This window comes from Odocoileus virginianus, chromosome 12 (assembly GCF_023699985.2).
Source record: "Odocoileus virginianus isolate 20LAN1187 ecotype Illinois chromosome 12, Ovbor_1.2, whole genome shotgun sequence".
NCBI lineage: Eukaryota > Metazoa > Chordata > Mammalia > Artiodactyla > Cervidae > Odocoileus > Odocoileus virginianus.
The window spans coordinates 49,664,456-49,687,929 of record NC_069685.1 but is presented as its reverse complement, the minus strand read 5'-3'; the positions used below and the strand labels follow the sequence as shown (position 1 = coordinate 49,687,929).

At 36.6% G+C, this 23,474-nt stretch overlaps 1 protein-coding gene, 1 non-coding gene and 2 pseudogenes across 10 annotated transcripts in view; 3 read left to right on the top strand and 1 right to left on the bottom strand.

Moving 5' to 3' along the window:
• ATXN2 (ataxin 2) overlaps positions 1–23,474 on the bottom strand; it is a 100,928-nt gene that overhangs the window by 51,958 nt on the left and 25,496 nt on the right. For all 9 annotated transcript variants that reach the window (XM_070475175.1, XM_070475172.1, XM_070475173.1 and 6 more), the window contains exons 2-5: positions 21,781–21,817; positions 20,617–20,676; positions 20,069–20,140; positions 19,356–19,506 (exon numbers count right to left, since the gene is read on the bottom strand). In XM_070475175.1, the coding sequence (XP_070331276.1) occupies positions 19,356–19,506; positions 20,069–20,140; positions 20,617–20,676; positions 21,781–21,817 (320 nt within the window). The remainder of the gene's footprint in view (positions 1–19,355; positions 19,507–20,068; positions 20,141–20,616; positions 20,677–21,780; positions 21,818–23,474) is intronic.
• LOC110139543 (E3 SUMO-protein ligase NSE2 pseudogene) lies at positions 10,550–12,618 on the top strand (annotated as a pseudogene).
• On the top strand, positions 13,391–13,462 carry TRNAE-UUC (transfer RNA glutamic acid (anticodon UUC)). Its single transcript has one exon. It is a non-coding gene; the product is annotated as a tRNA-Glu (tRNA).
• On the top strand, positions 14,205–14,762 carry LOC110139554 (eukaryotic translation initiation factor 1 pseudogene; annotated as a pseudogene).

The following is a 23,474-nucleotide window of genomic DNA, read 5'->3' as shown; positions in this document are numbered from 1 at the left end:
TCTAATGCTTTAGTCTTCAAAACACTTAACTTGACTGAGTAAGTGGCATCGTAGATGACTACTGGAGGAAGGTATGTTTTACATATATAATTTTAAGCCACATGAAATGTGATAATGTATTCACACGAGTCATAAAAATATATTTAAGTATATTAAAAAATAATTAGTTTGTTTCAGAATTGATCCAGAAATTTTCTATGAATTCATCTAAAACAAGATCTCTCATGTTTAATTGACACACTAATTAGATATGCACTCAGAGCTGCTGCAGCCAAACATACGCAGATCTTTTAACTTTCCAAATCCATGCCTACATGCAAGGGTCAATATTCTAACTTACCCTTGCCATTAGTAACAAAAGTGACCCATCTCCACATAGAACCCTATTTCCCCATAGCCACTCTGTTACAAAGTTCAGGCCCACTGTGTTACCTGTCCTCAGAAAGGCCTACCTAGACTTTCTGTCAACACTTTCTCACCTCATCTATCTATCCTCTCCTCTCCTGCTAATGTTACTGAGGAGCACTAGCTTGTGAGAGCAGCATGGCACGGCATCGGTATGCTCACTGGCAGGATCTATCTCTCCCATGGCTGCTGTCCAGCAAAGAAAACGTTTCTCCAGTTCAAAGTCAGGACTCAGCTAAGTAAAAGTCTATTTGGGCAGTAACAGTGTTAGAAAATGCTTTGGAGATACAAGCTTACATTTAGATGTCTGGGCCTAAAGGGTATCCCCCTACCACAAGGCTGTGGAGTAATACTTCTGCTGGCCTGGCTGTGCCAGAGTACTGGCTCCCAGTCAAAAAAAATCAACACTTGTGTCTCCTTCAAAAGAGACAATTCCAGGCGGATTTTTGACTTGGTATTGTTTCTATAAATGTTACTGGCTACTCAATGGGCAAGGCAATAGTGAAATAAGAAACTTGAGCCGGCATGGCACTCTAAGCCTAGCCAGCTCTTACCTCCTCTCATCTCAAACTAGGGCTGGATAAGTGCATGTGGGTGTGTGCTCATGCACACTAGAGAATAAAAGCATAACTGCACATATGGGCTTAGCTACCAGCCCTATCAGGCAGCATGGCTCCTGCTGCCAGCCAAGCATACAAGCCAACAGCACACCAAGGGGGACTCCCAAAGCAGCGGGTCTCAGCTGAGAGTGGGATCAGCACTCATTGGAAGATGACTGCATTTTGGGAAAGTTCTCTGAGGGGTTCTAACAGACTGATATTATCTTCACAATGCCATCCTCAGCTTAAGTCACTGAAAGACCCTACAAACTTGGTTTTATGTGACACTTGCCTTAATGAAGTTCTACTCTTATGTCACCTTAGTTACACAAATTCTTGGTAAAATTAATTTTGTCTTAGAGTATTTTCACGAATGTGAAATACTCCATGAAAAACATCAAACAATAACTCACGATAGATAGGTGGCTGAAATTCCCTATTTTAATTCTCACAAAATTAGAACAGAAAACTAAGACTACGTAAAAATCACAAATCAGTCATACAAGCAGCAAGGGGATTAATTCTCATTTAAGAGCCTGTTAATGTTTTAATCACACTAGTTGTTGAAAAGCATATATTTAAATAAATAAGGCATTTATTCAGATGGAAACCCAGAATTAAAGACAATACTTTTTTATTCTAGAAATTAAAACCCAGAACAACAAAAGGATTAAAAAAAAAGGGAAACAGATCCACATAAATGGACTTATTGTTATTGCAGGATGTGTTGTGTGTGTGTGTGTGTCAAGGTATTTAGAAAAGACTAAGGACTGAGTCAGCAGTCCTCAAATTGAAAAAATGAAATATACAATAGAAACAGCTTAAATATACTTCTACTGGTATTATTTTAAACAAAATCACAAAGGATCCTTGAAGAGGGAAACAATGTGAAAAAGCAAGAGTCTAAAACTTCACTGAACCAATTTAACTCTGCTAATTACAATTTAGGTTGTATTAAGAGGCCATTATTAAACTACCTATCTTTAAAAAAATGCTACATTTCTATCTTAAATCTTCTGATTACAGTATCAACCTTATAAATTAACTAACTGTTCACACAGTTAGTGGTTCTTAGCATTCCATTTTTCTTTCAGGACAGAAAAGGTGTGGGAGGGAAAACACAAAAGTTTGTTTGTATTGGTAAGGAATGCTATTCCTTGATTCAAATATCTCTCCCAAAGAAAGAGTCTCTGTTTAAACATGAGCAAATATTTTAGGGAAAGATGTGCATAAGATGTACAAAGTGGAGAATCAGCAAAATGAGGCTATAGTATCAAGATGGCAGGAGAAAGCCTGGTCATATTAATAAACACTGTATTTCAGGTCAACATTCTATCATTAGTCAGGAGGAGGCCAGACCTAGGTATTCATTCTATACTCTTACCAATATCTACTACTGTTAAGTTCTAAATAGTTATTTTATTAACAGCTGCATTTGGATTTTTGAAAAAAACCACTGTTGGTATGAAATAGAACAATGTTAGTGCTAGGATTTCTGCAAAATTCAGAAAATCAATTGGCTATAATTTAATTACAATTGTGCAAATTTTGCAATGCCAGAAAGTCATAGTGTATTACTTTCCCATTATCCTCTATGGTAAGAAGCAAAAGCATTAAAAAAGCAAGATGCAAGACAACGTGCCTGTGAGAAAAATGTTAACCTGTTTCTGAAAGAAATACAGGCATAAAAAGAAAAAAATAACAGTGATCAGATGAGATAATAAAAGATGACAAAGATGTGCTTCATTCCCTGACTGATGGCATCCAATTTAGGGAAAGGGGAGATAGAAAGGGCATAATACTGTCCCTGCCTCCAAACGTTCCCTTCCTTTTTTTGAGCCAGTGGTGCCACCTAGTGGTGATCAGAAAGAAATGTCTCCACCAATGTGCAGCCTCTATTCCTCAGCCCCATGCCCAGGAAATGAGCCCTGCTCAACTTTTTCCCTCTAACTCCGTCAATTATGACTCTGAAAAAATCAAAGTTGCCTGAGAATTTTTTAAATGGCCAGAAAAGTGGTGAAAAAGTAACATTTTAAGTTAACAAAAATAAATTAAATTGACTAAAACTACAAAATGACATAAAACTAGATGAAATTAAAGAATCATTATCAGACGACATCAGAAGCCCTCAAATGTGCTTTCAGAGAAGCCTTCACCAAAATCCTCAGCTACTCATGTCATCTCTCAACTGAATCTGCTTTTCCTCAAACACTAAAATTCCAGATAAAAAACTTATTTCAATGATATTGTTCTGATAAATCAATTATTAATACTGTGACCTTTTTCAACAACTTTAAAAACATATTTTCTCATCATGTACCATGAGTTTTATATGGATTAATCTATACACAACAGAGCATCAGTTACAGTGGGTGCTATCCTAGCAACTAAGAGACCAGAGAGTTGGACACAACTGAGCAACTGACACTCTCACTTCAAAAGGCATTCTAATACAGGTTAGCGTGCCTGTGTCCTAAGCTGAGTCCAACTCTTTGTGACCCCATAGGCTGTAGTGCACCAGGCTTCTCTGTCCACAAATTTTCCAGGCAAGAATACTGGAGTGGGTTGCCATTTCCTCCTCCAGGGGATCTTCTTGACCCAGGGATCGAACCCACGTCTCCTACACCTGCTGGTGGATTCTTTACCACTGAGCCACCTCGGAGGCCCAATACAGACTAGAGTAACATTAAAAATAATATTTTTCTCAACTGTACACAAATCCAAGAATTTCCCCAGGGGAAATGGAATTTGAGGCCAGAAGAAGATTACATTTTTGTTTTATACTCTTCTGTTCTGTATGAGTATTTATACTATGCTGCTGCTAAGTTGCTTCAGTCATGTCCGACTCTGTGCAACCCCACAGATAGCAGCCCATCAGGCGCCTCTGTCCCTGTGATTCTCCAGGCAAGAATACTGGAGTGGGTTGCCATTTCCTTCTCCAATTGTACTATGAATATATACTAAATCATGTATTTTATTATACAGCTATTAAAAAGCACAGTATTAAAGAAACGGATAAACAAAAAAGATGGGCATGGTGAACACACTAAGGCTCAGGTTGTGTGGAACAGAACAACAAAAGCAAGGGGACAAGAGGAGGCACTGTCCTCAGGCAAGAGAGAGGGAAAAGAGAAGACTGCAGAGAGACGGGACACAGGGAGTATTTAGATTAGTGAACTCTTAACCTTTATTCTTTGATCCACGGACCCCTTCAGCATATGTGGGGAGCTTATGAATTTAAATGCAGAAATACATAGAAAGTCACAGGAGACCAATTATAATGATGGTTTCCCTGATGGCTCAGATGGTAAAGAATCCACCTGCAATGTGGGAGACCTGGGTTTGATCCCTGAGTTGGGAAGATCCTCTGGAGGAGGGCATGGCAACCCACTCCAGTACTCTTGCTTGGAAAATCCCCATGGACAGAGGCTGGCAGGCTACAGTCCATGGGGTCATAATGCAATATAATGAAATGCAGTTATCAAAATCTGAAAAACCCAATCTGTGTCACAGTAATATATATGGTTCTTTACTTATGCATTAAACAATAAGATCTAACAGCAAATCTAATACCTACTATAATTTTAGAGGTAATAAGCATAATCTATACAAGTGGTATGAAATTAACTGAATTCTATAGGTGCGGAAGTCACAGATAATGCAGTGGTTTGTTGTTTACATTAATAATGGAAGGAAACACTAAATTTCAATAAAAATTTAATTAAAATAAAGATGTAATATTTTTTTCTATCCAACTTCATCAATGCTCTGAATCTTCATGAACCATGGGGAATCATGGAACCAGTTTAAGAACACTGGCTATGTGTTCTTAAAAGCAGGGAAAAAAAAAGTATTCCGCTGTGGATAAAGGAAATGAGGTACACAGAGTAAGGAACTGCAGGGGGTAGTCATCAGGTTGCAGAAACAGGTTAGAAAGGGGTCTGGCTGAGCTGAAGCTCTGGCCAAGAGCTAGAAGCATTCCTAACGGGCACCACAAAGGTATTTTCCCCAGTCACATTCCTTTTCCTAATTAAAGGAGTAGAGAGTTTAAAAATGGAAGGTCAAGGAAGGGTCAGAGAATCCTGTGAGGGGCAAGAAAAAAAGAAGCAGGTGTAAATGTGAAGGAGGCCATGGTCAAGAGTAGTAGATTTTGGAAGAGAAGCAGTTACGAGTGATGACAAAGTCATGAAAGCAGGTTGCTAAAATAAGATGGAAATAAACAGTACTGAAGTAACAGAGCTAAATTTTCACAGGAATAGTGTTCTGTTCCAAATGATCAACCTGAAAATAAATTTTGCAAAATCTACCATTTGCAAACTAATACCTGAAGATATAAGGGTCTAAGTCACAAAACTATGTGAAACGTAAATGCATTCCAAGTGTATATACCTCTGTTCTAAATATCAAGAAGTTATATTACAGAATAAATCAGACAACAGCACTTGCCTATAAATCAGACAAAAATGTAGAAGTGGATAATGTCATTCTGAATATCCACAACTATTTTCTAATCATATTTTTGGGCCTATTAAGCAGAACTATTTAACAATTAAAATGTTGTAAGTGGTTTATTTGATACACCATGTGACAGGAGTTAAAGAACCACAAAATTCAAGTCTTTGAAGTTAAATCCACTGAGTTCAGTTAAATCTCAACTTTAAAAAGAAATGTAAGGAGAGAATGAATCAGGAAGAACTAATACTGTAAAGCATTCAAAACAAAACACAAGTCCATCCCGACTTCACACATGATAGGCTCAGGACAGGAAACTAGACCTGTCTCTGCAGCACACTTCCCACCCCCTCAACCTCAAACAGACAACAGAGCCTTCCATTCTTATAATCTGTTCCTGTCCCAGCAGCTAAAATTCTCAATCAAACACCTGTCTTTAAAAGCTTTAACCTTGAGGGATTTCCCTGACAGGTCAGTGATTAGGACACTGCGCTTCCACTGCAGGGGGCGCATGTTCCATCTCTGGTTGGGAACTAAGATCCCACATGCCACAGAACACAAGTCTTTTGTGCAAATAAAAGCCAACAGTGACAAAACCATGACTTTCTATAAGATGAAGACATAACAATAGAGACGAACACATTGGCAAGCAAACACCTAACAGCATTTTGCAGAACAGGATGGACCAACACAACAAAATTAACTAAGAACAACAGGCCAAACACCTGCACCCTGCATTTTATTCAAAATTCTGAATAATTTTTAAAATAATTTATTACCTTGGTAGAAAAGAATGTCATTTTTCCAAACTGAGAACTACCTAATCATATCTTTGCCTCTAGGGCACTTGAACAAGGAAAATGAGTTTTGTGACCCAAAGTAGAAAAGGCTTCATTTTCACCCTGGTTAACAGAAAAATTTGTGAATCTCTAAGGTGTGGTATCTTTTAATCATGTGATTTCAAATGGAACCAAAGTAAAGTTGATTTCATACTATTCACAGATATGAATTAAAAAAAAAAAAACATCAACATTACATATGTTGATATTTATATTCAAGTATGTATACATTTCTAACATACACAGCAACTAATGCAACTTAATTATTTTAAAAGACTTTCAAAATAGCCCGCATGCATGTTTTAATACTTTACTCCTTCACCTGTGCTTCCAATTTTTCTCACTTGTACCAGAATCATCTGGGCCTTGTTTTCAAAGTAAAACTTGGGATTTTTCTTTTCTGTATTTCAAAAGGGTATTAAAATGCCTACTAGAAAAAAAAAAATAAAATAAAATGCCTACTAGAAGTAATGTTTTGTCAGGAAAATATACTCTGAATATGCTATGTTATAGGAAAGTTGCTTTTAGTTTGGCTAGGAATAACTGCTTTCTTGAGTTTCCTGGAAATGAATGATGGTTACCAGTTAATGTCTATGTAAGAAAAACAAAACCTACTAGTTTTCCCCTGGTTTGGGTGTAGTGTGTATAAAAATATATAAAACTTTAAAAATATCAGTTGAAAGAATAAGCATATGTTGAGTACCTCCTATGGATCTGTAAGGCATTATGCTAAACTACAACAGGGCATACACATCCTTAGGTTCTATAAACATGATTTCTAAACTCCAGAAAGTTATAATGCTTTGAGACAAAATATGCTACTTTGTAAAGCTGAGTACTCAATACATGATGTAAGACAAATGATTCTCCAACTGTGCTCCATCAAATCCAATTTCTTACCGGTACCTCAGCAGACAGAGCCATAGCTGAATAAATAAGGTTCTAGCATAAACTCCCAATCCCCTCCCGGACCACTACCTTGTAAGTGGGACTCAGCATGAGATTTCCTTGAGAAGGGGGGGGGAGGGCAGGCAAACTACTCTGTGCTGAAAACAAAATTAAAAGTATAGAAGTCATTGCCATAGGTAATAAAAGAGACAACCACAGTGAGCAGGGAAGGTCAGGGAAGGCTACAAAGAGGAAAGGAGATTTGAGCTTGGTCTTGAAAAAGTATCTAAAAGTGGAGAATAAATCTAGCAGTAAGATAACTGAGCTCAAAGATGAAAATACGAATGGCTAGCATGCAGAAAATGCCACTTAGGTCAAGAAGCAAATTAATATTGGGGAATAATGAGAGGTGAGATTGAAAAAGAAAAGTTTCATTGAGGAGGGCCCTGAATGCCAAGGTATGGCATCTCAACTTTCTTCTATAAGCAACAGTGGTCACTAGATTTTTTAACACAGGATGAGATGTCTGACAACACAATAATATAGCCTAGAGCAATAGTTATTTGGACTGTGATCTTCATAAAAAGTTTCTGAGTCCTATAACTCAAAGAAAATTTACCACTCAAGGAAGAAGAAAGGACAAAGCCTTAGCAAGAGAACTGAGGTGGAGACTATCAGAATAGCTTAAGTAGGCAACAGAGCTCAAAGATGTTAGCCTCAAAAGTGCAAATACAGGAGAGGAAAAGCAGCAGTAATGAGCTCTAAGAAAAACAGTCCTGAAAAAGTTCTTTCCTGAGCAACAAGCAACACCAAGGAAAAGTACAGTATATCAAGCTGAGTTTTTATTTTCAGTCTAAACATCACTCTTTGTGCAAAAATTAATTAAAAATCTTAAAAGAGATTCTATGGTTTTCTAGTTAGATTCAAACCAAACCACCCAAAGCATATTCTTTCTTTTCTGAGATCTGACCCAGATAGCCCTTTGACCAAAGTCTGGAAAGAATAAACTGATGCAGAAAAGCAAATACCAAAGTTTTGTTCTTGTTAGAAATATAATCTGCAAATTAAATTATGTTTCTGTTCCTCTGAAGGAGACCAACAGAAAAGCCTAGAATATGACTAAAAAATAGCACAGACATCTCAATCGGTACACCATTCAGAACACGCACAGAACAGGGCTTCCACAATAAACAACCATACAAATACTTTTGATATTACAATATACTTGATCACAAGTCTGAATAAAGCACTTGGATCCAGTAGTTCATTGAGGCAGCACCAGCTTGCACAAGAATGCATCAATAATGAAGAAACCTCATATTCTTCCCATACAAAATGAAATTATTAAATGTTATCATACTATGATAAAATGAGATAAATATCACTGAGAGAAAATATATCCTACTTAAATATTAAGTTCTGGTGACTTCCCTGGTGGTCCAGTGGTTAAGACTCTGGCTTCCACTGTAAGGGGCATGGGATCAATCCCTGGTTGGGGAACTAAGATGCCACATGCTGTTCAGTGTAGCCATAAATGAATAAGTAGTAGCTCTTATTTTCCCTACTAATAAACTGCCTGTGACATGAAGAAAGTGGGATTCCCTAGTTAAAACTCTGGCAAAATATTTTTAAGATAAAATATTTCACCTTAGTTTTACTAAGCCCATTATATAACATAAAAGGCATTATAATTAGTAATTTAACATTTGAAAAGTAATTTTCTTAAAACATTAAATTAGCTAAATTAAGTTGAGCTGAAATGGATATCTAACTTCAAAATATCAACCAAGTTATTAGGGAAAAAAATTTAAACCTACAAACCAGACTCCAATGAAGATCAGTAGTCAAGACTCCATAAGACCAAATGCACACCAAATTCTACAGCAAACCCAGGTTAATGTAACTTACAGAAGAACAAGGGAAAAATGAAAAGGCCACTTTGTGAGGCTGTATTTAAAAAAACAAGGTGTTAGATGCCACAGAATGTTACATTTCTCATTGACAGAAATCAATTAGAGATAAGACTATCTCCAAAAGAGAGAAGATAAACTCAAACAAAAACCTCAACAGAAAGGTATACTTGGTGCAGAGGTATCCAGAGGTGAGCACTTTGTTTCCAGCTTCCCCATTAGGCTCCTGGTTCAGAACTCCATTTTCAAGGGTGAAAAGAACCTTTAGTCTGTGCCGTCCAAAAGAATGAAATGATCTAATTTTGTTTGAGCAGTTTTTAAAAATAAAAGCTACTGTTTTCATCTCGAAAGTTAAAGAGAAAGGAAAAGGGAAAGAAAGGGCTTTTGTAGAAAATGTAGCAGAAAAGAATCCCACATAAATTCAGAAATATTCAGGAATTAAAAAACAAAATGTGGGAACTGTATTTCCGATACTATTAGGCAATACAGTAGTCTTTTTACAACGACTAACTCTTAAGCCTATAACAAAAGTGTTTGGAAATAGGTTAAGAAACAGCTAATTCCAATTCCTAAACATCTATACAAACGCCATTCTGTTTCCTTGGCAGATTTCATCCACATTCTTTCATTGCCTGACTTTATTACTAGTTTTAATATATTTTCTATTCATAAGATTCCACTGAGACTGTGCAGGGCAAGAGAAAAAACAAAACTAAAACCAGACAGTAACTGAGTATTCTAGCCTTACACACAATACTACCAAGTAAATGGTCTTCCTGAAAATGTCCAGGACTTGTCTGAATTACTTACTAGGAGGCTGTTGGCACAAGTAAGAGACATATAAATCCATGGAGCAGGATAGAGAACCCAGAAATAAATCCACACATCTATAGTCAATTAATCTTCGACAAAGGAGGAAAGACTATACAACAAAGAAAAGCTGGTCTCCTCAGCAAGTGGCATTGGGAAAGCTGGACAGCTGCATGTAAATCAATGAAGTTAGAACACTCCCTCACACCATACACAAAATAAACTCAAAATGGCTCAAAAACTAAATGTAAGATGTAACATCATAAAACTCCTAGAAAAGAACACAGGCAAAACATTCTAACATAAATCATAGCAACGTTTTTCTTAGGTCAGTCTCCCAAGGCAATATAAATAAAAGCAAAAATAAACAAACGGAACCTAATCAAACCTTTAAGTTTTTGCACAGCAGAGGAAACCATAAGCAGAATGAAAAGACAACCCACAGAAAGGGAGAAATTTGCAATGAGATTGACAAGAGCTGCATTTCCAAAATATAACTTAGTATCAAAAAAACAAATAACCAAACAAAAAATGGGCAGAAGACCTTAATAGGCATTTTCCCAAAGAAGACATACAGATAGTCAAGAGGCACATGAAAAGACGCTGAACATCACTAATTACTAGAGAAATGCACATTAAAACTATAATGAGCAATTGCCTCACACTGGTCAGAACGGCCATCATCAAAAAGTCTACCAATAAAAACGCTGGAGAGGGTGTGCAGAAAAGGAAGCCCTCCTACACAGTTGCTGGGAACGTAACTGGTGCAGCCACTATGGAGAATAGTATGTAGGTTCCTTTCAAGGAATATATAAGAGTTATAAATATAGAAGAGTTATAAATACAGAAGAGTTATAAACATAAAGAATACAGCAGATACTTTCTGTATGCTCCAAAAACATATAAAGAAATAACATGCAATACTTTCCTATTATGTACCCCAAACTACTCTATGTATTAAGTTTTCCATCACCTGTTCCACTATACCTATTTAATTTTTTAAATCTCAATCTCTGTACCACCTCCATACTGGCCTCAGTAAATGTTGATTCATCTCCACTTACTACTTGAACCCAGCATAGACATACATCCTTCTCTAACTAGCCTACAGCAAGGCTGAGGCAGTAAACCTTATAATGGTACAGTTTTAACAGAAGATTATTAGAACATGGACTGACTTAGAAAACCTACTTCCTTAAAAACAAAAAACAAACCTACTCCCAATGTCCACAGGCTCAAGACAATCAGCTTCCTAGACAGCCGCAAGAACACTTGCCTCTCTATCACCCCACCTGCCTACCTACCACAGGGCCTATCCTCCCTCCCGCCAAAAAAGCAGGCTGTCAATCCCCATCACTTGCCCAGTGTTAAGAGCTGCCTGCCTGCCTGTCCAATGTTAGCATCTGCTGCTCAGCTACAGAACCTCTTGTACTCCTTGCTCCAAGATGCCTACTCAGCTGCAAGGCTGTGGCCAGCCCACCACACTGGAGTGCCAGACATGAATGAATCTGAAACACATTTAGATTCCTCAGAATCTAAGGCTTCGCAGGGACATATGCTGCTCTGGGACCTGCCTCTTCCTTAGACGACTGATGTGGCATTCCTAATGTCATGCACTTCAGAAAAGGTTCCACTGTTATTCAGAGGACCTCACCCTATCAGACACATAGAATGATCACATGAAAACAGAACAGTGCAACACCAGAATAAAATAATCCAGGCAATTTTATTTCTCACTGTTCTCTAATCACCCATTCACAACCCGAATTACTCCAACTACTACAACAGACACAATTCTTTTATGTCTCTGAACTTTATTTGGGATTTAATGCCACCAATTTCAACTTTCTGACATGGGAAGGGAATTAAGGATGGAGTTGGGGTCTGGGTGTGCCAAGTCCAGGTATAGCCAGATGGAGCTACATTGGGCAGCCAGGTAATAATTTCAAGATGCAGGGGTAGTTCCACTTCAAGTTCAGGTTCAACTGGTTTTATATCCTTCAGCAGTGGAGAATGTGCACTCTCCTCCTGAAAAACTCAATCCTGCATCAGCTTTGGAACAGATAGCTTCTAGCGCTACTTTGGATCTCATGGAAACTTACACTTAAGTGAGTAGTGAGTACAGTATGGATAAAGCAATGGTTGAATTTGCAATGACGTATCGGGAACTAAACCATTATTTAAAGGCTGTACAATAAACCATGCAAAAGAATGTCCAGAAAAAATATCCAATCTAAAATTATTAGTGAAGTTTTTGGCTTTATAGAATAAGAATTCTAGTGTAGACTTTCAAAATAATGAAAAATTTGTACAATTTAAACAACAGATGAAAGAACTAAAGAAGCAATATGGTCTTCAAGCAGACAGGATGACACAGAAAGAGCTGATGAAGATACGATTGTGACTCAAAGTCAGACTAACTTCACCTGCCCCATTTACACACTTGGAAATGAAGAAACCAGTGAAAAATAGAACGCGTGGCCACACCAATGAAGAAGCCATTGTTGGCATGACTGAGTCTAAGCACAAAAGGAAGAAAAAGGCCTGTTGCCTGAAAATTGCTGTAGCCACACAGGTGTGACAATGTCTGATCTCAGCCAGGATGAGGAGCTGAGAAGGGCGACTGAGAGCCACAACAAGAAAAACATTGCCAATCTGACTAGGAGACCCTTGCAGGCAACTCCGCAGCCTACCTCCTACCCCAGTCATCTATAGAGAGCGATGCTTGTCCAAGTACTTCGACTGGCTGCATAGCACGCTTTAGGGTAAAAATCAAAGGTTTTAGCATATTTGAAAGCATTTTTCTATGTTCCAATACACATTCAAACCTATTATATTGTTTATTTTTAAGTGCTCTATAATTTTAAATAAAACATTGATTACCAACTTTCCATTTTTCCTGAATTCTTTCACAGGATTTGTTATCTTCATCTCTAAAAATGCCTAGAGAAGAGCTCCTTAACATGGAGTACATGAATTTCCTAGGAAGTACCACAGAATTAAATGTAAAAGTCTCTGTGTAAAGGTATACGGCATCCCTAAGTTCTCAAAAGGAACCAAGAATATGAATTTCTTGGTACTGTCTATAGCAATTAGCACAGCAATGAATAAATTCCAAAGCACAGAAAGTATTTGTTGCCTGGCTGTAGACATCAAGACTACTTATACGTTTCCTGTTCTTTGCATGAAACAGTGCTTCTTTAAAAGTATGTGAAGGCTCTAATTTCATTCATTCAAAAGACATTTATACTGAGACCATACTGTGTGACAGAACACTATCCTAGAAGTCAAGGATGAAAAACATACAGTACACAAGGAACTCAAAGCATAATGGAGGAGACAGAAACATCTAATTATAATACAACACAGTATAAGGGGAATGATGTACAGACACTCAGAGGAGGCTTCTATGTGGTTGGTAGCTGATATTATGAGAGTACGTAAGTGACTACATGTGGGAAGAGCAGTGAGCAAAGAACACAGGAATTCCCTAGTGGTCCAGTGGTCAGGATTCGGCATTTTCACTGCCGTTGCCCAGGTTTAATTCCTGGTCAGGGAACTAAGATTTCACATGCTTCGTGCAACTAAGCTCAAAACACTGCAACTACTGAGCCCACATGTCCTAACTAGAGAGAAGCCCACGCACCGCAACAAAAGATCCCATGTGCTGCGACTAAAATCTGACACAACCAAGTAAATGAGTAGTTTAAAAAAAAAAAAGACAACAATGGGATGCAGAGTCAGCAGAAAATGAGTCAAGAAGTTTGCGTAAGAAAGGTATACAGAATAATAATTAAAAGAATTCAAGATAACCAATTTTCTCATTTATCATTTTTCACTTATTGTAACAAAGGAGCTAGCAAGCAAAAGTCATTCTAAATCTAACCTGACATAAGGAATCAAGTGCAATTGCACAGTACTAGACGAGAGTCAAAGGATGTGTGTTACAACAAAATATATTGTGCCTTATTTCACTGAAGCCAGTACAATATGTATTTTTGAATAACCGTTAACAGCTGAAATGCAGTAGGGAAAATGATCTAGGTTTTAGACTTGGCAAACTTTTCCTATAAAGGGGCAGACAGTAAATTTTTTTTTTCAGCTTTCAAAGTCATATAGTCTCTAATACAATTATTCAACTTTATCACTGCAGCATTAAAGCAGCCAAAGAGGCCCCAGTCACTGAGCCGCCGCCGAGGACTCAGCAACCTCCCCCTTGAGCCCCCTCGCTTCCCGACGCTCCGTCCCCCCTGCCCGCCTTCTCCCGCCGCCGCCTTCTGCAGGCCGTTTCCACCGAGGAAAAGGAATCGTATCGTATGTTCGCTATCCAGAACTTCCACTCTTTCGACCCCTTTGCTGATGCAATTAAGGGTGATGATCTGCTTCCTGCTGGCACTGAGGATTATATCCATATAAGAATTCAACAGAGAAACGGCAGGGAGACCCTTACTACTGTCCAAGGGATCGCTGATGATTACAATAAAAAAGAAACTAGTGAAGGCGTTTAAGAAGAAATTTGCCTACAATGGTACTGTAATTGAGCATCCAGAATATGGAGAAGTAATTCAGCTACAGGGTGACCAACGCAAGAACATATGCCAGTTCCTGGTAGAGATTGGACTGGCTAAGGACGACCAGCTGAAGGTTCATGGGTTTTAAGTGCTTTTGGCTCACTGAAGCTTAAGTGAGGATTTCCTTGCAATGAGTAGAATTTCCCTTCTGTCCCTTGTCACAAGTTTAAAAACCTCACAGCTTGTATAGTGTAACCATTTGGGGTCTGCTTTTAACTTGGACTAGTGTAACTCCTTCATGCAATAAACTGAAAGAGCCATGCTAAAAAAAATAAATAAATAAATAAAGCAGCCAAAGACAATGCATAAATGAATAGGCCTAACTGTGTTTCAATAAAATGTTATTTACTGATGAGCAGATTTAGTCCATAAGCCTTAAGTCTGCTGATCCCTGTTCTACAGGCTGAGAACAGTACAAAGGAAATGAGAATGGAATAAGGAAGTAGAAGAGAAGCCACAGAACTAAAATACAGTTGAGTTAGGGTATTAAATTAAAAAAAAAATGAATAAAGGAACTGTAAGAGAAGAGAAAAAAAAGAGACGAGAAAGGGATGTTGGAAAAAGACAGGAAAACCATGTAAAAATCAAGTAGCAATAACATGCCAATTCCAAGGTAGACAGATAAAAAGGCAGCTGAATGCTCTGAAAATAGATGCAAAATGAGAGGAGGAAAATGAGAGCATCCCAGGATCTGTCTGCACTGGAATTCACATAGAAGACACACTAATTCTTCAGTGATAATTTGATGGGTCTCTTCTAGTTATGCATGTGCAAAAGGAACAGCCTGCAAGATCAAAGTTGCTCTTGCTTTTGCCCATAAATCAAACTGATATATATACAACATTCAAGAGATCAGATGAAACTTATTCACTATACCCTAAGATATCAATTACTACTAGGCCTATTCATTTGAATATGTGTATGAAACACAACTTTTAAACCTTATTAAAATCAATGTAGTTAGCATTATAAACCTAAAAGCCACACGCATCTTACTGATTTTAAAGTTTCCCCTAAAATAAAGCCAAAGATTTAAAAAGGAAAAAAATTTTCAAACAATATAATAATCTGCATATTTATACTGCCTGAAGTTTGCCCCCCTCCCCCCCCCGCCCGACTTTCGGTTTTGTGGAGAAATTCTTTAAGGTAAATTCAGATTAATTCTGATTCAGCTCAACTAAACAATAAATTAGATGCATAATTTATGTCACTATAGGACAATGTTTAAGAATATGACTTAAAGTTAGATAGCACTTGGGTCTGTGTCCTCATTTCATCAAATTAATTAATCCATGTCTCAGTTCCCTCACCTACAACATGTGGATAATAATCATACCCACTTCAGAAAGAAGTTATGATGATTAAACAAAAAAATGCACATAAAATACTTAGCATAGAGTTTAGTACATAGAATTGGCACTTGAATTTTATATATTGCCAATTTTGACAGTACTATTTATTACAAGATAAAAACTCACAAAGGAAATAAATTTCCCTCTTCTTTTAGGAAGCTACAATGTAATACTAGTTTTGTTCTTATCACTCATTCATTTCTATTATTTCTAAAAAAGAAAAAAAAACCCAACCCTCAACCATCTACCCATTTAAAATGCAAAAAAGTGGTATCAAAATGATACCAACTGGGACTTTTCAAGACATTGTACAATTCTGAGATACTGTGAGGTAAGGAAAGAGTACAAATCCTCAAGATCTCCAGAACACAGCCATTCCTAGGATCTTATCACATGACATTCATGGCTCACATGCCTGACGACACCTCAGAATCAAACATTCAGAGCCTCACCCAGGCTAAATATCATGAAATCAGAATCTCCAAAAGTGAAAACTAGGTATTTTTTAAAACCCATGAGTGACTAGAATGTGAAACCAGCACTAAGAATCACTGGTTACATCCTACCTTCCTTTACTCAAGGAGATTAGAAATCTGAGTATGTGTTCAACACAAATAATGTTTATCTAAAAGCAGTACTAAATGACTTAATTTTCGTAATTAATAAATCATCATTTAACTTATATGCAGAGTATATCATGTGAAATGACAGGCTGGATGAATCACAAGCTGGAAAAAGATTGCCAGGAGAAATATCAACAACCTCAGTTACACAGATGATACCACTTTAATGGCAGAAAGTGAAAAGGAACTAAAGAACCTCTTGATGAAAGTGAAAGAGGAGAGCGAAAAAGCTGGCCTAAAACTCAACATTCAAAAAACTAAGATCATGGCATCAAGTCCTATCACTTCATGGCAAATAGACGGGGAAAATGTAGAAACAGTGTCAGATTTCATTTTCTTGGGCTCCAAAATCAATGTGGATGGTTACTGCAGCCACAAAATTAAAAGACGCTTGCTCCTTGGAAGAATAGCTATGACAAAACTAGACAGTGTATTAAAAAGCAGAGACATCACTTTGCTAACAAAGGTCTGTATAGTGAATGCTACGGTTTTTCCAGTAGTCATGCATGTATGTGAGATTTGGACCACGAAGAAGGCTGAGCACCGAAAAATTGATGCTTTTGAACTGTGGTGTTGGAGAAGACTCTTTGAGAGTCCCTTGGACTGCAAGGAGATCAAACCAGTCAATCCTAAAAGAAATTAACCCTGAATATTCATTGGAAGGACTGATGCTGAAGCTCCAATTCTTTGGCCACCTGATCAAAGAGCTGACTCACTGGAAAAGACCCTGATATTGGCAAATATTGAGGGCAAGAGGAGAAGGGGGCGACAGAGGATGAGCTGGTTGGATGGCATCACTGACTCAATGGACATGAGTTTGAGCAAACTCAGGGAGATAGTGAAGGACAGGGAAGCCTGGCATGCTGTAGTCCATGGGGTTGCAAAGAGCTGGACATGACTTAGCGACTGAACAGCAACAATAAATCATACCAATTAATTATTCTTAAAAAGTTTTCTCTATAGTAATAGAATCTCCAAAATAATACTTTTATAGATGCAACTTCTGCCAGGATAGTGTTAAGAATCAGGACTAAAAGAATTGAAATCCTAAAAACATGACTTGATACTATTTTCAGACCACTATACACTGGACACAATTGTAAAATTCACTAAACTCCTACAGTCCTTAAATAAAATACCTGAAATAACTCCACTACTCAATGTTCTCATCGAGTAAACTATTATGTACATAGAAAAATACATGCATCCCCTAATGAATGTACTGAACACTATCAAAGCTATTGCTCTGATTTGGATTTTCTTGGCTTTCTACAATGAACACAATTTACCTGAGAAATAAAGGCATAATAAAATAATAAAATAATAAAAATTTAAAGACTAACTTTTACAAGGATCAATGAATGGGACATAAATGTCTTCAAGTAGTACTTATCCTTTCAAACTTAGGAAATGTCAATTCTCTTTAAGAATAATAACAAAGCATGTTATGAATGGCTTCGAGCTAAATGGCCTGGTACTCAACAGATCAGGGAATATCTGTTGCTGTTGAGGCCAATACTTTTTTCCCAGAGTGCTAAGTGCTAAACTCAACTAAAATGTTATTTTTCCTTTTGATTTATGATCCGAGTCAATTTTAAAATTTAAACAGTGAAATATTTCAATAGTTTTAAGTATAAATAATTTTGTGCTTCTAGGCATAAGTAAGATAACTCCAAAGGCAATCACTAAAAAAGACTTGTTGGTACTTCCCTGGTGGTTGTCCAACGGTTAGAACTCTGAGCTTCCAGTATCGGGCAACTAAGATCCCACATGGTGTTAGTGGCCAAAAAACCCAAAAGACTTGTTTGCTTGTATGGGCCACTGAAGGACTCTTAGACAGAGTTGTGAATCAAAGACACAGACATATAAGAAGGTACAAGATCAGAGCACAGGGCTTTCATCAACAATGCAAAAGCAGTTTCATAGTACCTAGAGCAGCTCCTTTCTGAAAAAGCAATCTATAAATAACTAAAGCTGAGAACCTTATTAAGAGGTCCAAGAGAAAGGCTTTAACTTTCTGGTGGCTTGTAATTTCCAAATAACAGTGGAGAAGTATCAGCGCAACAATGAAAACAGTTGGTATAGACTGAATGATGAAAATAAAAAACTGTTATAAGCTGCAACAGAAATGACTACAAAATTTGAATGCCACCGCCGTCCCGCCCCACCCCCCACAAAAAATCATTTAAGAATTTTAGAACCAGTTTCAAAAATCGCCCAGGAGAGCCTTTCAATGTGTTACTGAACACCCAGCACTGCAGAGTATGCTGTCCAAATGAGTGACGGCAATTCCCACATTTTCTTCCTCAACAGACACCTGAAATAGACTAAATTTTAACATAACTACATCACCCTTTTATATTCTTAAAATAGTCCCATACTTTGAATATTTCTCCCAATATACATGTCCTACTTCACATTTTTCAACTTCATTTAGGCAATCATTTTCCATCCATAACTCTCTGCCTTTCTCCTTTATTCCTGTGCTTCTGACTTCTTTCCAAATTAAAAAACTATAAAGTATTTATAGAACAAGCATAGTAAAACTATGTATTATTTATAAACATGATAAAACTAAAAATACGTAAGCTACAACATTTAAGTCAAACAGGACAAGAAATTTTTAGTTGAGTACTATTAGTAGCATTTTCGACAGTAAAACTTCAGAAAATTCTTCACAAGCTTGTTTTTAATAGACTACAAGCCTTCATTATTTATCCTACCCAAAGTACCAAGGAATATTCCTCTGAAGTTTTTAATATTTTCCAGCAAAAGTGCATTTAAATTCCCATTTGCCTTCTTTTTAAAAATAAAAAGAGAAAAAGGAAAATTCTGCAATCAGTGTAGAATCTTTTCTTGAATAAATCTAATAAACCATGAAGCATATTAAGGAAATCAAAACTTACCTCTTCTTGCATAACTGGAGTCCATATCTTTAAACTGCACCACAACAAAGTCTGAACACTTGAACAAAATACTCTCCATTATTTCTTCACGTTTTGGCCCTGAACTGGATTCTGTACTTTTCTCATGTGCAGCATCAAGTACCAGATCACACTAAGAAGGAAAAAAAAATTTTTTTAACATTTATAAAATAAAATCCAACAGGAATTCCTTTGCATATCAAGGTACTATTTCTTATATGCCTTTGGTAAAAAATTATCTCAAGAGATCCTTATAATCATACCGTTTTCTCAGTAATATGATCTATTATTCCAATATTCTAATCCTCTCATCTAAAAGTTAGTCTTTGCTTCCATGGTTTGCCTTAAGCACAAGAGTAGTAAAGAGGAAAAGAATAAACCACTAGGATCCCTCTTCTAGCCCATAATGCTTGCAAAGGCCAAAATATTTTAATAAGCACAAAGAGCAAGAAGTTGTTCTGACTATACAAATCTGTCTATAAAGTAATCAGTACTTGAAACCAAAGAGTAAAGTCACTCAAAGTGGTTTTTAAGAAGTGCATTAAAGGTAATGTACTAAGCATGAAAATGTGACACACACACTGTCTCGTAACTATAAACTGCTAAATCAGAAACTAATGGACACATGGAAACATAAACAATAGTTGCTGATTCTCGGGGTTTTACATTATTAAAAAAAAAAAAGTAAAAATTACCTTAGGACTGTATGTTTTAAAAACTCCTTCATATATACCTCCGTTTTTCACTTGTACTTCACATTTGGATCCCTAAAAACACATAATTAATTTATCAAGGAAACAGTGTGCTATGCAGTCATGGAAATAACTCCTTTCATTTTACTTTTTATAGCTTCATTCAATGTATTAGGTAATCACTGACAGAATAAAAAATTTTAAAACATTAACAATACACTTAATTCTCAAAATTCTTCAGGAGGTCCTGCTCAGTCTGCAGTATAAGTTTAAACTGGGAAATTTAGTATTTTTGACTCTAGCTTATTAAATAACAAAATAATGCACTAAAGACAATCAACTAGTAATGTTATTTGTACATAGCAGACTCAACAAGATTGCTTTTACAGTGAGTTACAATGACTTGAATAGAGTTCTAATTTGTTTTCTACATCATCCTGATTAAAGATTATCTAAGAAATGTTACTTTTATCATTCATTCACATTTAACTTCAAGAAACTATTTTATTCCACTCACAAGGCAGTTCCTCCCCAATACTCTGAAAACTTACAACAACTGATGTAAGAATATGAACCATCCTCATATTTGCATAGATTCCATCAAAAGAAATCTGTAATAGTAAGAAAAAACATTACTGGCACTCATTATTTATCTCTGTACATATATTACAGTTAACACTTCTTCTGTTACAAAACATTTAGTCATTAGGTTTATACCTCATACTCATTAAAGGAAGATTTGGTTTACTACAATCTTTTCCTCCTTACAATGTATACGTTTTCAAAGGTGAAATCAATCATACCAATTAATAATGTTCTAACTATATATGATATTTTAAAAAAAGCACAATTGAACTTCCATATATGAAGAAAGACAAAGTCACACAACAGAAGACAGATCAATGACTTAAGAGTAGGGATCACTACAAAGTGGCACGAGGGATTTCTGGAAGTAACAGAACTGTTCTATTATCTTGACCATGGTGGTGGTTACACCATGTATACATCAAAACTCAAAGAACTGTATATTAAATAGGATTAAGTATACCTTATTAAATAAACAGGGGTGGAGGAGGAACCTCTGTAGAAGAACCTTGACTACCTTTTCTCTTAGTACATCTCAGTCAGTGATATTGCTCTAAGGTCTAATAAACCACATCACTTCTTATTACATACTACATAAGCACGTGTCCTGATTCTAAAGAAAATCTATGTACAAAAAAGGCAAAGTCTCAAAAATTAGTGACAGCTTCACATTCATTTCTTGTATTTTGTGGAACCTACATCTTCTGGCCTTTGAGCCTAGTTTAATTTCACTGATAAAGTTTTGACATTCAAAACCATTTTCCAAAGAAGAAAAATGAAAGAAATAAAAAGACAGCACATTATTTCAAAATCAAAACCCCAAAGTTTTGCAAACTCTGGTCCTAGCATTCCATTTATCTCATTAATCATTTATATTTGCCTTTAGTCATTTGTAAAACAAATGAGTTATTATTAAGTATGAAAAATCAAAATACTATTTACAATAGTTCTACATTTTACACATCACCATAAAACAGTTATAGCTAATAATCTTACGCCAAACAGTACTAATCTATAAAGTCTGAGATATAAGGCAATTTTGGGGGGGGCCTTTGCTTTTGGTCTGTGGGATTTAGAAATCACGTTTCTGTTACCAATTTTTCCAAACAAGTAACACTGAAGTTACTCACCGTGGATTGAGGCAGTCCTTTGCTACTGTTTCGGCCTCTGAAAAGATTAAATATTTATGAAATTCAACAAGCTAAGCAAGCTAAAATATTTTTTCAAATTTAAAATACCTTATAATCCCATCAAAAAAAAATACACTGTCTGTGGGGAGGGATCATCTAATGTGAAGTATAAGGGCTACCTAAGCATGACGCTTGCTACGCTTTCCAGGCTCAGAGGCCTGCAACAGGTACGGGTCAGAGGGAGGAAGGAGGAAACAACGTGACCATAATCAAAATAAAGTAAAAATGAAAACAACCTACTTACAGAAATAACCAATACCAAAAATAATAATCCCCTCTCCAAAAGTTAACCAATCACTCTGTCATAAAAAACTATTCAGGAGCAAAATACAGATTATATTCCCAATTTAACTGACATACTTGACTAATAACATCAAGATACTTCCATTTTTCCCATCACCTCTAAAAACAGGCACTGTGTTTGCAACTGCAGAAAAACATTTGAAAATAAGTTAAATCATTCAAAGCGTTTTCATTTTAAATACTAAGTGCTCCTGTTAGGATCTATATAGCAAACCAAACCACTCTCCATGCCAAACCACTCCCTCTGAAACAATGCAGTACACCTATGTCAGTTGTCAAGTAATTTCCAGTAACATGGAGTCTATTATCAAGTAAATTTAGAGAACAAAATATACCGTAAGACTTGTTCCAATGGAAAAAATTAGCCCCTCTATTAAATGACTAAAAAAATAAAAATAAAGTAAAATGTTATAAGCTCATAAATATTACTCTTGAGGAACAGTATTGGAATCATATTCTAAAAAATTATCACAGCATTCAAAACCACAAACTTAAAAACATTCAAAGAGAAGCACAATTCAGGTGGAAAAGCCTAGCAGTATGAATGGTGCCAATTCCCAGAAAAGCAGGACTGATATTAGTACTCTGAGGTCAGCTGGTTTTGTTTCTAATTCTCATCTACCTTTTCTCATCTACCTTTTCTCATCTAGAAAATAATGTCTTTGACCAAATCACCCAAGATTACTTCCATTTTTATCATTTCTGCCTCTCACACAGCACAGATAAAGTCCTAAAGTCTAAGGAATATGACCAATAATTCATCATTTATAAAACTTACTACAAACCAGACAGTATATAGTAAGCACCACATCAAATCTCTCACCCCTACTTTACAGGTGAGGAAATGGAAACAGTAGCTAAATGTCTTGACCAAAGTCATCTAGTTCAGGAGCAATAGAGCAGATATTTAAATCAGGTGATCCAAAGTATAGACTTTGCATTTCTAGGTTATGCTCCTTCTCTGAAATTGTATCATAAAAAATTAACTTGACAAGAAAGCCTAGTACAATCTCTACATCTTTCAAAAGCCATCTAAATGTATTATGTTTTTCTGTTTATTTGTAGTTGGTAGCCAAAGGCTATAAAATGTCTAAGTATTACCATTTTATCTTATCCTAGTGGTTGCTGTGGAGAAGGCAATGGCACCCCACTCAAGTACCCTTGCCTGGAAAATCCCATGGACGGAGGAGCCTGCTAGGCTGCAGTCCACGGGGTCGCTAAGAGTCAGGCACGACTCAGCGACTTGACTTTCTTTCACTTTTCACTTTCATGCATTGGAGAAGGAAATGGCAACCCACTCCAATGTTCTTGCCTGGAGAATCCCAGGGACG